Source organism: Alosa sapidissima, chromosome 21, assembly GCF_018492685.1.
Source record: "Alosa sapidissima isolate fAloSap1 chromosome 21, fAloSap1.pri, whole genome shotgun sequence".
Classification (NCBI taxonomy): Eukaryota; Metazoa; Chordata; class Actinopteri; order Clupeiformes; family Clupeidae; genus Alosa; species Alosa sapidissima.
In genome coordinates, this window is record NC_055977.1 from 30,339,371 (window position 1) to 30,352,687 (window position 13,317).

The following is a 13,317-nucleotide window of genomic DNA, read 5'->3' on the forward strand; positions in this document are numbered from 1 at the left end:
GAGATAATTTGCATTGTTTTTTTTACTCAGGGCAGCAGTTTCCAATGTTTTCTGTTAGCCTTTTAAACAGGGGTGGGCAAACTGCGGCCCGCGGGCCGGATCTGGCCCGCCGAGCATTTCATTTGGTTATCAGGCTGCTCGCTATTTTTTTTCCTGCGATAGTTGGTTAGCTTTACTGCAAACTGCTTTTCACTCTCCTTAGAGAACGTTTACAATGTCAATGTCAAAACATCATGTTAAATAGAGATAACATCATGTTAAACTAAGTTAACTCTTAGTTATCTCCTTTGCAGCAGATCTAACGTGAACATTATGCGATCCATTTAATTGGGAACGCGTCTGCACTCAAGAGAGGGAGAGAGAGCCGCATGTTCTGGCTTGTCATTGTTGATAAGTGATATGTGCTTCTTATAAGAAACTTTTAAAAGGAAATCATGAAGGCAACAGTAGTTCCCACTACTGACCATTTAAAAACTGTGAGAGGGCCCAGCCGTAGGTACAGCACTAGCGATAGCGGAGCAGGCAGAAGATCATTGAGAAATAAACGTGAATTAAAGCGACTGTCTTAAAGCGACAGTGCACAATTTATACATTGTTAAACAGCATAAAATTAGCAGTATTTTTAAGCAATTCACATTTTAAAACAAATACTTTTCATACTAAATTATAGGCTATAAAAAATGTTAAAAAATGTGTTGTGCGGCCCGCCGGGCAATTTTCAAAACCCAATGTGGCCCTTGAGCCAAAAAGTTTGCCCGCCCCTGCTTTTAAATGATTCCCAATACAAATTTCAAGTGTTTGCCTGAAATTGCACTGTGCCTACTTACGAGGGCATTCTTCCCACCTCTTTTGGGGCCTACCATCAAATGTTTGACCTCTATAGAAAGCTAAGAACCTGTGGTTTTCGTAGGAAACAGTCAGAATAACTGTGTGATGTACTTGCACAGTACCCTGGAAATCCAGAGTTCTCGCAAGAGCACAATGGAATTGTCTCTGCGAGACACTCTGGCAAAGAGCAATGATGCATGTTACTTTTACCCCAACATTCCGGGAAATCAGCTAAACTGATGAAGACAGCGCTGCAACGTTGGAGGACAGTACACATTGGTCGTAGTGTTATCCGATTGCGTCGAAGTCTGAAATAATTCAGAGTAAACATGGTCTAGTGTTATCCAATTGTGTGCAGTGAGATTTTGAAATGCATGCTTGTTGCCGCCCCTTGAGTTGGCCCATTACATTGTTCTTTGCCAGACCCTTAATCTTTCTAGATTATCAGGGTCTGGAGGCTACTGGCACAGAGTTACAGAGGCTAAAATATATATTGTCTTTCTGCCGGATTACAAGCATCTCTGAACTGACCACATTTCAGCCCCCTAGGTCACTTGATATCACTTAGAAACACAACTGAGCCCTAGCACCAGGTCTTGTGAAGCTGTGTGCAAGTCGATCAATATAGAATGAAAATATGAGTGCTTTAGATCATTATTTGCCAAGGTATGCTCATGCATAAAATGCCTGGCAACTCCCCATAGGACTTTTGGTTATCCAAAATGCATACTGACAATCAAATGCTTACTGCACATGAACCCCTTTGTGTAGCAAAGTCCTGGTCTCAAATGAAAGGTAAACTTTGAGGTTTCTTGTGGACTATTTAGATTGTATGTCAGATGTTTTGATATAAACTACACAAAATATGGAATAATTACCAAAAAGTCTCTCTATTTATGCATTTACTTTGTTGGTTCAATGAGTGTGTATAAGATAGACTAGATAGATAGATACTTTATTGATCCCCAGGGGAAATTCAAGAATTTCTTAGACTATACATCTGCACAACTAATATTGGATAATACAACATGAAGATTCAATTTCTATGGATTTCTGTGAATATTTCAAGACCCAATATATATATATACATAGATGCATTTTGGATCAAATTTAATTGAGACATAGTAAAATTAATCTGAGAATTTAAAGCACTATACAGATTGTACATGAAAAAGTTGTCATTTTTGGATTCCCACTAAAGGTTTCAAATGGTGTAACATTACTATGCTACATAGCAATATGGTGCATACAATTGATTTAGAATGTTGGGGGGAGGTGGGGGAGGGGGTAATCGTCCCGCCGGTGGGACACTGAGGATTAATGATATCAGATTAGTAAACAGAATGTGCCTTTGCAACATTGGATGAATGGTTGTTGATAATGGGCAATGTTAAGATCAGCCATTTTTTTCTACAACAGTCGAGAACCCTTTTGCAATTATGTAAGCACGTAATGTAATCTGAAAACTGCTGCCCTGATTAAAAAAACATTGCAAATGATCTCAGCTAGTATTCTGTCAAAAATGGAGTGGAATGGAAATGTCTAAGTGTCTCCAAACTTTTGACTGGTAGTGTATGTGTGAGAAAATCACATTTTGATGTGAACCCCAGTGTCTCTTTTGAAATTGTGAAGTATTGAGTATATGCTTTCATCTAATGTGGCTCAAATTATTTCTTAAAACAAAGGCCAAAGCTAAAAACAAAGGCTCTAGATAAGCCAAATTCCAGATATTGCCATGAAAGATTTTGCCAGACAGGCACAGGCACTTTAGATGAAAGATGAAAGACAGGCACTAATTCACATACAACCAAAAACTGTTAAAGCACTTCACCCATAACCACTGGCAGATTTTGACAAAACTTCTCTGAGTGACTGACATCTGAAACTGAAATCCAACAGATGAAATGTGGTTGATTTAGCTATAAAGGTACTAGGACCTTGTATCTCCGCTAGTCTTGTGTTTGTTTGCCAACCTGACTTCTGCTGCAGTTATGTAAACTTTATTTCCTTCATTTCTGCTAGGCCTCTGATGGTCTTTTGCAGGGTATAAGCTGCTGCATTGTAGTCCAACATTGTGCTTGGAATAAGCCCTGCATTATAAGCAGTTGTAGGCTACATGCTGTTAAAGCCATTCATACCGCTATGGTTTCTGGTTTGGAAAGACCTTTCTTTTAAATCAGAATGATCAGATAGTAAGTACGGATGAGTGCATTAGTTAGCATATGCCACTCACTTCACTCACTGAAATCATAAGAGTGAGCCTACTCTCTGATGGTCACCTCTGCAACATGGCTAAATTCAGTTTTCACCCATCACCACATTCGGATGGGCTATCCCTTACAAACGGATAGTTTGTGGCTTTCTCTCTGACCATGCTATAGCTACTAATGGTTCATTGTATTGTGTGGGTCTTTTCTTCCTGTTAAGATGTATGCTTATAGCCATAGCTTATAGTTTAGCTTCAGACACTCTCTCTCTCTGTCCATCACAAACATACACATATAAACACAGGGACAAAGAGAGAGAGAGAAGTATGCAGTTGTACTGTGTATGTCTTGTCTTCCTGCTCAGGTGTTCTGGCCATGGGGAACCTCATTAAGGTCCTTGGCAAGGATTTAGAGAACTGTCCACATTTTTTCCTGGACTTTGAAAGTAAGTCTTCGCTTGGGGTATGGCATCCTGTACTCTTGTGTGTTGCAGTGTATGTGTGTTGTGTGTGTGTGATTGTGGCCGTGATCAGACAGACGGCAGTTTGCGGAGTGTAACACACAAAGTGCACTATGCTGTCTTTTTTTTGTTGACAATGACTGTTGAAAGGAGATTGTATGCATTGACGGAATGAAGATATAATGCAACTTTCTCACTAGATATGTTAGCAAAATTTAACTTTAATTTAATGCCAAAAGTTTTTTTTTTAAATATTCCACTGAGAATGAAAGTTACATCCACCATTTTTAATAAAATCATGAATGGTGTTGGACACTTTTCCACTCAGAAAAAAATGCAAGGCACAACAGGTGCAGAAAACACAAGGTGCCCATCGCGCATTAGCAACACGCAAAACTCAATATAAAACAACAGAAAAAAGACGTCTCTCACAGCAAAAACAGTGCGCTGTCTGATCACGGCCCTTAGTGTGTTTGATGCATATTGGGAGAGCTGGTGAGTGGTGAAAAGTTAAGGGTGTGTTGTTGGGTGTATTCAGATTGTCTGATAGATGTTGAATGCTTCTGTTTTTTTCTGGGCAATCTCTCCACTTGCCGTGGTTTCTTTACAGTGTCAACCATCTAATTCCCAAATCAAATGAATCATCAAATTGAGATGAGAAAGCATGAGAAGACTGATTTTTTTGTCTGTGGTATGCTATGTAGCAGATTTTGTGAACGTTTTAGAGAGAATCTGGTCTCTGACATGTTCAGTCTGTTTCAGCTGGAGACAAACAGTTGGAGAAGAGACCACTGTTGCTAAACCCATCACCTGAAGGAAACCTGTACTGTTGTTCCCCAACGTTCCTTCACCCAATATACATACACGCACACATATATTCCATCTTCAAGTCATGGAGGCTTTTGTATGAAGAAAAGCCTCCACTCTTATCCTTTACACACACATCCTCTTGGTCCCAGATCCAAACCACATTACAATCCCTCACCCAAACCCTCTTCGATCTCTGTGTTCCAGGGGAGTGATGGGAAACCTCATGAAGGTGCTGGCTTGTGCTGAGAATGAGCATGGTCCCATAGTTTACCTTGACTTTGAACGTGAGATATCATCATCTTTGTTTTTGCTGCTTTACTCTCCACATTCTATTATTTGACTCTCATTCCCTCTCACTTCGGCCATGTCTTTATGTGCATCATATTATGTCCTGGTATTCTGCTCTCTAAATATCACATAGTTTAATATAATTGCTCATAGATTAAAATTATATATCTATATACTGCTATGACACATAATAATGCAAATTCCTCTAAAAAAAAACACCAAGCAGTGAATACATACAATTAGGTGAAAAATCTGACACCTGGGCTACACCAGGTCCGCAATTGAAGTGCTCCGTTCATGTCGCATACAAATAGTTTTAGAAAACTGGTCTAATTTTTTGAATGTACGGGCCGATATCAAGGTCTGGTGTAGCCAGTTCCATTGCAGTGGAAGCTAATGGTTTCAGCAGACGCTCCGTGAACGGAACGCTTCAGTTACGTGCCCATTGTAGCCTCCCTGTAAGAATGCCAGGCCATGTTTTGCTTTTTGCTGTCAAAAGATGAAATAATCAACACATGGGGCTCTAGTTTGAGTGTGAAAACTGCTGGCAGAAACTAAAGACTCATGCATTGCACACTGTTGCACAAAAAAAACAAATGTTGAGGACAAATGAAACTTTAAACTGAATGTAAAACATAAGCTTCAGTAGACTTTTTTATTCATTGCTGGAGTTTAACACAATCTGTCCAGGTGGAATAGGTCATTTAGTTTCAGCCAACAAACAAGGACCCATGGAGTGACGTTTTCCATTAATTGTACCATCCTTTTGCGTACCCTCTGTATCAATCCCTGTGTCTATTTTCTATAGTGTGTGCTGTATGTTTTAACCCTTAACTTTAGTGCAACTTTTCTCTTAACAGATTCCTCCTAATGATACTTTTGTCCCACAGCACTTATCTTACCTTACACTTATCCTGTACATACTGTAGACATTTCAGTTTGAATAACTTCAGCAATGCTAAGCAGCCTCAGAGCCTCATAGTTAAGTAGTGAGACCCACGTAAAGCTTTCCAAAATGTTGTTAGTTCTGTAATCCCCCACACACATTGTAGGTCACTGTGATATCAAAATGATATGGTTTGTTGAAATTCAAGATTAGTCTTTCTAATTGTTCACTGAACATCACATTAAACAAACACAAATCTAACCCTAACCTCAACCTTAATAGAAATGTTTTAACAATTTGTTTATAATCTGAGCATCTATAGATACTGTAGTCTAGGGATCTAAATGTAACCAAATGTCTTCAATTCATGTCATCTTAATAGCATGTGAGGTTACTAGAAGGAGGCTGTTCACACAGTTAAAGCATGTAGTAAAGCAAGTATGTGTGTATCACTGAGAATGTGGCTCACAAATAGCTATTTAATGCACCTCATGATATAGTCTGCTGTATAGGATCAATTGCTTTTCTGAAGTATCTTTAGGTAGGTATGATAGTGAATGAAATCATTGAATGTGTTTTTGGACACATTTGGATTTAAAAACACTAACTATATTCCAACACATATTGTATACTGATGTTTCCTATCCAGTTATTATTTTTATATTTTTTGAATTGTAAACGTCATAAATTGCCATTACAATTAATAATTACTTACAGGACCTACAGGATGGGACCCAAGTTTAATGGAGAAAGATCAACAGAACATCCCAAGGGAAAATGTATTGTCTCATTTTTTTTTTTTCACACGAGAAGTAAATCTCTTATTGAGATCTCACCTGATACTCCTAAGAGACCTTATAAGAGAAATAAGGCGAGATAAGAAGAAGAACAGAGTATTTTTAGATTTTCAGTTGAACTTGGACTTGTGTGAGATAAGAGGAGGGTTATATCTCAGCTGCGAAATATCCATCTGCTTGTCTCATCCCAAGTTCAATTTAAGTTAGGAGACAGTGTAATATGTGTATACTGTCAGACCAGAGAATGTTTACACTTCACTTCTAGTGTATGTGAAGTGTACACATACACATACAAATCATTACACACATTCTATTTCATTGACATGTCGCAAAGCTCAATTAAGCAGAAATTGGTTGAGGAAGTAGGCCCAGTAGCGTTTTTGTACATTTAGCAGAACATCAGGGAGGTTTAATTGACAGTTTGTCAATGTTTTTTAATGTTTCATAGAAATAGGAAGGAACTTCCTTATCTGTGTGCAGACCCTCCCATGTTCGCATGGAATGTCATTATAGTTTCTTGCGATTGCTAACATACTTTGTTTTGTCCAATCTGTAGTCATACTTTCATCCTAGCCTTAAATGTGCTTACAGGCAAACCTGTAAGCAAATTTGAATTTACTCTGCAAATCCATCTGTAAAGGATCCCATTGACGAAATTCCCGTTGTACAACATCCAGGGTCATGACCAGCAGTAAAATTAAACTTAAATTGGTGCATTAAACTCGTACCAAACCATGCAGCAAACACATATACAAAATAAAAAACAAAAACACATCTATATCTGTTTAGCACTGTCACTATCAGCGCAGCCATTGGTTGTGTTGAATGCACGTGACTGTGATTGGTTGGATCCTGGCATATGCTGTTCACGTCAAAGATGACAAACGTGATGATGTTCAGCGAACAAAGGCAAGCTACTGATCAGGCATATTAATACAAAAACACACACATTAACCTAAGGAAAATAGGAATGTCCACAAGGGTGATATTTTTGTTTCAGAAGAAAAACGAAATATGTTTGGCAGAACTGTCTACTGTGTAGAACATGCTTTGTGTCCAGTTCTGACACAATACTACCGTGTTTGACTGTTCTACTAACATTGAATGTGACTAAGGTGCCAGTCCTAGTGTACATTTGTTTTTGCCTCTAACCTTAACCTTTGACCCCCCATGCTCAGATGCCCAGCCCACAGAGGCAGAGACAGCAGTGTGGAATCAGGTGAGCGCCATTCTGGAGGAGGCCCATGGCATACTGGCAGAGCTGCAGTCCTACAATGGGGCAGGACAGGAAATACGAGAGGTAAGGGAATTAAGCTTTGATTTTGCTTACTTACAGGTCATAACTGACAGATGTTATCCTATATAATTTATGTCTACAGCTTAACCCTAGATATGTGACTACATCATCTATTAACCCTACTGTAAGTACTGGATGATGTCTGTTCCTCTCACATGCAATAAATTAATTCTGCTTTCATTACACCAGGAGAGGTTAGACAGTAAGATTACAGGAGAAGTAAGGTATTATTCAACACATCAAAATTAAGACATATTGAGCCGTTCAACAAGTCATCTACTAGAGTCAAATACTAGAGTATTTTGCTGAGTATTTAATTTTGTTAAGTTAATGGAAAGTAGTCTTGAAGCTAGAACAAAAAACGTGTCCCTTCATCAGGATACTGATGATACAGAAATACTGAAATAGTACAGAAGATATGGGATGTATTAATTTGCATGGCTAATGCAGTATACCTCTTAGTGGGGTTGTTTAAGGCTCAGTCATTTCAAATTTGTGTTAAAGTTTGGTTTTCACTTCCAAGTTGAAGTTTAGGGTCTATAGAACAATTTCAGTCAAACACACAGATAAAAAATGGCCTCTGGGGGGGGGGGGGGGGGGGGCGTAAAATATATAAACTGCTACAACTTTTCATTAGATTATCCAATTTTAACATATGAGGTATGTATGGATTCAGAATTAAAAGGAGAAACTGGTGTGCTAAGCATTTGGTTACCAGATTAAAAACACACTTTATCTAAAAAAAAGCACAATTTTGCTGTCCATGGGCTAAAAGTGTGTTTATTATAAAGGGTGGAAATGCCCTCAAAGTTGCAATGAAACATCATTTTTAACTAAATTTTTTGATGCAACAGTTGCTTTTCTGGACCAGTGAGTGACATTTGGGTAATTTTCTGCGGCACACCTGATGATCTCTCACGGCACACTAGTGTGCCCCGGCACAGTGGTTGAAAAACACTGTCTTAGGCCTAATCCCTTGCATTGCCACAAACAAACATTAGGCCTATAACATCCCATGCATGATAGATAGATAGATAGATAGACTATAAACTCAGATTGGTTATAGATGGAAATGGTTGTTGACGGGGACTGACTGATTGACTGTCTGTCCAATCAGAGGGGCCTGTATGATGCCTCTTTACTTTGCACAATTTTGGCTAAAACAGTAGACAGTATGTTTATGTAAGTGAATGAAGATAAATTGTAAAGGTTGAAGATGGGGTTGAATGGGGGTTTCTGGGCTATAGGACCAGATAATAGCGGTATTAAACCGATGATGTATCATCTTGGGGTCACCAAGTCCCCCAAAAAATCTTCAAAAGTGACCTCACTGCTAATAGCTTATTTAGAGGGCATGCAGGTAAAAGCCTGTCCAGCCATTTAACTATTAATGTAAACGGCAGCAGTTACTGAATGGTACAGTGACTTTATCTGGAAGTGTGGTCTATTGTCAGATGAAATGAAAATTGAGCTCTTTGGCTAGAAACTTTAGATGTGTTTGGTGTACATAGAAGAATGGCTATACTGAAAAGAACCCCATTCCTAATGAGAATTATGGTGGAGGGGCTGTGCTATTGTGGGGCTGTTTTTATTCCCAAAAGCCTTGAGAACCTAATTAAGGTGCATGGTGTCATGAACACCAAGAAAAACCTGAACATTTTCAAAGGAAATCTGCCAATCTCTGCCAAGACACTAAAAGTTGGTCATGATTGGATCATTCATCAGGTCAATGAACCAAAGCAAATGTCCAGATCAAAACAAATATTGTTTGCTGAACACAAAATCATGCTTCAGACATTGCCATCTCAGTCCCCTGATCTAAACTCCATAGGAAACAGTGGGGTGAGTCAAAGAGGAGTGTGGACCTAGGAATCTGGACGATCTGGGGAGATTTTGTAAAGACGAACGGTCTTAAATCCCTTGCTTTGTATTCTCCAACTTTATGGGGTTTTATTGGCAAAGGGAGGCTTAAGAAGTTATTACAAGCAGGGGTGCCAATAATTGTGAGCAATGTGTTTTTGTTATAAATATTTATTTCTTTATGAGATTTTCCTTTTTCTCCAAATAAATTTGCTTCCCTTCAAGGTTGGATTTTTCAACAGATTGTTTTTTATACCAGTTTTTAGTCAACATTAACCGAGGTGCCAATAATTCTGGAGGTTACTGTATATAATTGCTATAATTATTGCTATAATTTTAAACTATATTTTCTGATTCAAAGCTGAACAACTGAACAACAGCTGAGAAAGCCACAAAAGGCAGTGGATCTCTCTCTCTCTCTCTCTCACACACACACCACACATACAAACAAATAGATAAAGATTTCACCTGGTGAGGTAAATTATCTATATGGGCCATTCTACCGAATTGGTGCAAATTCACACTTCAAAACTTTTTGAGAAAAGTGTGTTTTTTCCTGAAAGCTTTGTAGTCATTAACATAGTAGAACATCTAAAGAACACTATTCTACTGATTGGACACTTTAGTTTCCTACTGTGTTTTTATATAGTTTCGAAATGTTTTCTCTCTCCCAAAATGTGTCACTACCGAAACGCAACAACATTTGATATAAAAATGAGTTTTTAAATGCCTATTCTGATTTCCTTTGCATTAACCTTATGAATATATATTTTAAAAAATTTTTAAAGACAATTTCATGGTTATATTGATTAAAAGTATAATTTTAACAAAACCATAAGGGTGGTTCATCGAATTAAATGCATTTTGAAAGCAATATTTCTCTGTAAATGCCATACATGCACTGATACAGATTTAAAATTCAAGGATTCATTAGTTTAAATTTTTATCTAACTAAATAAAATTATGTCATTTTTTTCTGATAACAAAACATATTTTATTTTTCCAGAATATTATGTGTTTCGGTCGTGACCTCAAATGTTCGGTAGTGACAGTAATGTTTCGGTAGTGACGACCATATTTCACTGTCCATATTTTGTGTAAAAAAAGTAATTAGTTAGTCAAAAATGGTTGGCATTATGCAGCTAAAACATACAGCACAAAGAGGACCTAAAGCAACACCACATAAAAGCACTTTGCACTGACAGTACGCTGAAGAGCTGGCGGATAGTTCAGACCTTGAAGGGATGCAAGATTCTGTGTTGATTTTCACATCTCTTGAGAAAAAGATGACACAATGTGCTCTGTTTCAGAAACAGAAACTTTTATTTGTGTTATAATAAACAGTATATCAAAAGGATGGAGAAAAAGGTAATATTTAACACAACTGACGTCTAACAATATTACTGTAATGTTCATCATGTAAATGGAATTATCAAACATTTTATTTTGAGATCTCATTTTAATGTCCATGTTTAAACATTCCGACATCCAAACTATTTCTTTTGATCTCAGATATGCTACAATTGAACAATGTCAACACAATTGTGATTTTTAGTAACTCATTTTGTTATCTTCAGAACCACTCATTTAAATCTTCAGAACAATACAAACATGTACAGTATGTCCATATAAAACTTCAGGCCCACAGTATAAACTACAGAATTTGATTTGTGTGCACCCATGTCCACCTGTAACGTTGGTGTACACATATGGGCCTGTTTTTCCATTACACATTCTAACTTCTCTAAACCTCCTTAACTGATTCTCTTGTTGCTGAGTTTGTCTAAGTAAACTTTAGGTAAATTTTAGTTAGGTTGAATACATTTTCATATAAAAGAAATATACAGAACTGCATGTGTGTGTGTGTGTGTGTGTGTGTGTGTGTGTGTGTGTGTGTGTGTGTGCGCGCGTCTATCCGTTATGTATGGGTGGGCGTTGTGTGCCTGTGTGAAACTTGTTTACATCAATTGGAGGATACTTTGTCTCTTCTCATTTCAACTTTTCCAAGACTGCTTCAAAAACAGCAGGGTTAACCTGGACATGCCTGCTGTTTATCTTTTCTGGAGAGCATGTTTCTCTTTGTAGCTAACAGATTTGTATTTTTCCTTCATTTTGTGCATTAAGGTGTTGTGGAAAAGAAGGGTCTTTCTGACACGTGAAGGAAGTCTGTGCATCTCTGCCTCACTCTGAATCATTGATCTTGGAGAGCTTTTTGACTGTGATTCCAACTTCTTATTTAACCTCTGAAAGCGCTTTCTGTGTCTTTCATTTTTCCTCTGTAATTCTTTGACCTTCTGTTCTAACTTCTGTATTTTTCTGTATTTATTGGTTCTACATTCTCTCTTCCTCATCTTGTAGTCAGTGTGTACATGCACTTGTGGTGAATGATCACCTTCACTAGAAGTGCTAGGTGGTGAGGAAGCCCTCAAAAATGCTTCCATCTCTTCCTGTGTCTTTTCTGTCTTTTCCTCCATTCTTTTTTGACATTTCTTTGCTCTCTGTCAGATAATTCTTTGATACTTTTCAGCTTCCCTTCTTCCCTCCGTTTCTGATTTCGTTCTCTTTCCTTTCTTAAGTATTCTTGGTACCTCTCTGGGTCCTCCCTCAATCTTTGTCTGTATTTTCTCACTCTGTCAGCTCTACTTTCATCTTTCCGTCTAGGCATGTTGGCAATTCCTCTCTGACCGTAGCTATCTCTACAAATTAACCATAGATATTTATATTATTAGTGTGTGCCTGCCATGTCTACACTTAACAATGACATTTACAATGATACTGATAAGTGCTGTTATGTCAATCATATAAAGCAATCAGTCAAAGTCCCGCTAAATTAGCACAGAAAGTTTTCCTAGAGGCCAGAGGTAGAACCATATAGCCTTCATTCATCTCAATAATGAGTCATTTAACCATCTAAGCTATAAGAATTGATTAAATTAATCTGGCATAGTTCATTTTATTTTAGTCCTAGTCAAATCACATAAAACATTACAGAAATATGACTGACAAATTATTTGTACTGAAAAAGAATATATGTGCACTTGAATGTTTCTTTTTATTTATCAAAATAAAGAAATGTGTAATTTTGTCACTACTGAAACATTCACGTCACAACCGAAATGTCAACACATGTTTCGGTTGTGACTGTTTCGGTAGTGACGATATAAGCTAATTGTGATCCTAGCACTAAGATGCTAGTCAGTATGTAGTTAGCTAGCACAGTTCTGGACATTGAAACATGACTAAAACCTAAATGACCAGTAGAAACACTCAAAAAAACTTATTTAAGAGTTGAAAATGTGTGATCGGTAGTGACATTCATAAATGTCACACACTGATTTCCAAAATTTCGATCACATTTACTTCAAAACGGTAGGACTGATCTACTCACCATGCCACCATGAGGGAGAGAGGCGCAGACAAACTTCCTGGTCCAAAATGGAGGGGAGTGGCTTAAAGCAGTATCATATTATTGACCAAACTGTACAATGTTTCGGTAGTGACGTGAAAATATGGGACAGCTATTTTTACATGATTATTCATGATTTTTCCTGAAAATATTCAATAAATATATATTTTTGCTTTTAATTACTAAAAGTATTCAAAAAGATACTTCTAAAAACAATGATAAAACATTTTTAAAAAAATATTTCATATTTTTTTTTCTATGGTGAAATTTAGACCTTAGGGTTTGGGACAACCACCTTTCAATAGAAAGCACCATATAAATGATGATATTTTATATATAAAGCTTGCAGCTACCTCAAATATTACTTTGGGTTTTGATTGCTATTTGCTTATATCTTTTTATTATCAAACATTTTCCTACATTAATGCTTTTTAAATTAGTTTTTTGGTTCCGGGACAGCAATTTGCACGAATTCGGT

General features: G+C 37.4%; 1 protein-coding gene across 4 annotated transcripts in view; it reads left to right on the plus strand.

Moving 5' to 3' along the window:
* fam49al (family with sequence similarity 49 member A, like) overlaps positions 1-13,317 on the plus strand; it is a 49,121-nt gene that overhangs the window by 20,903 nt on the left and 14,901 nt on the right. For 2 of the 4 annotated variants that reach the window (XM_042075960.1, XM_042075962.1), the window contains 2 exons: positions 3,400-3,480; positions 7,455-7,576. In XM_042075960.1, the coding sequence (XP_041931894.1) occupies positions 3,411-3,480; positions 7,455-7,576 (192 nt within the window). In that variant the 5' untranslated portion in view covers positions 3,400-3,410. Of the gene's footprint in view, positions 1-3,399; positions 3,481-4,509; positions 4,590-7,454; positions 7,577-13,317 lie in introns of all 4 variants that reach the window. The other 2 variants (XM_042075959.1, XM_042075958.1) reach the window with 2 other exon arrangements.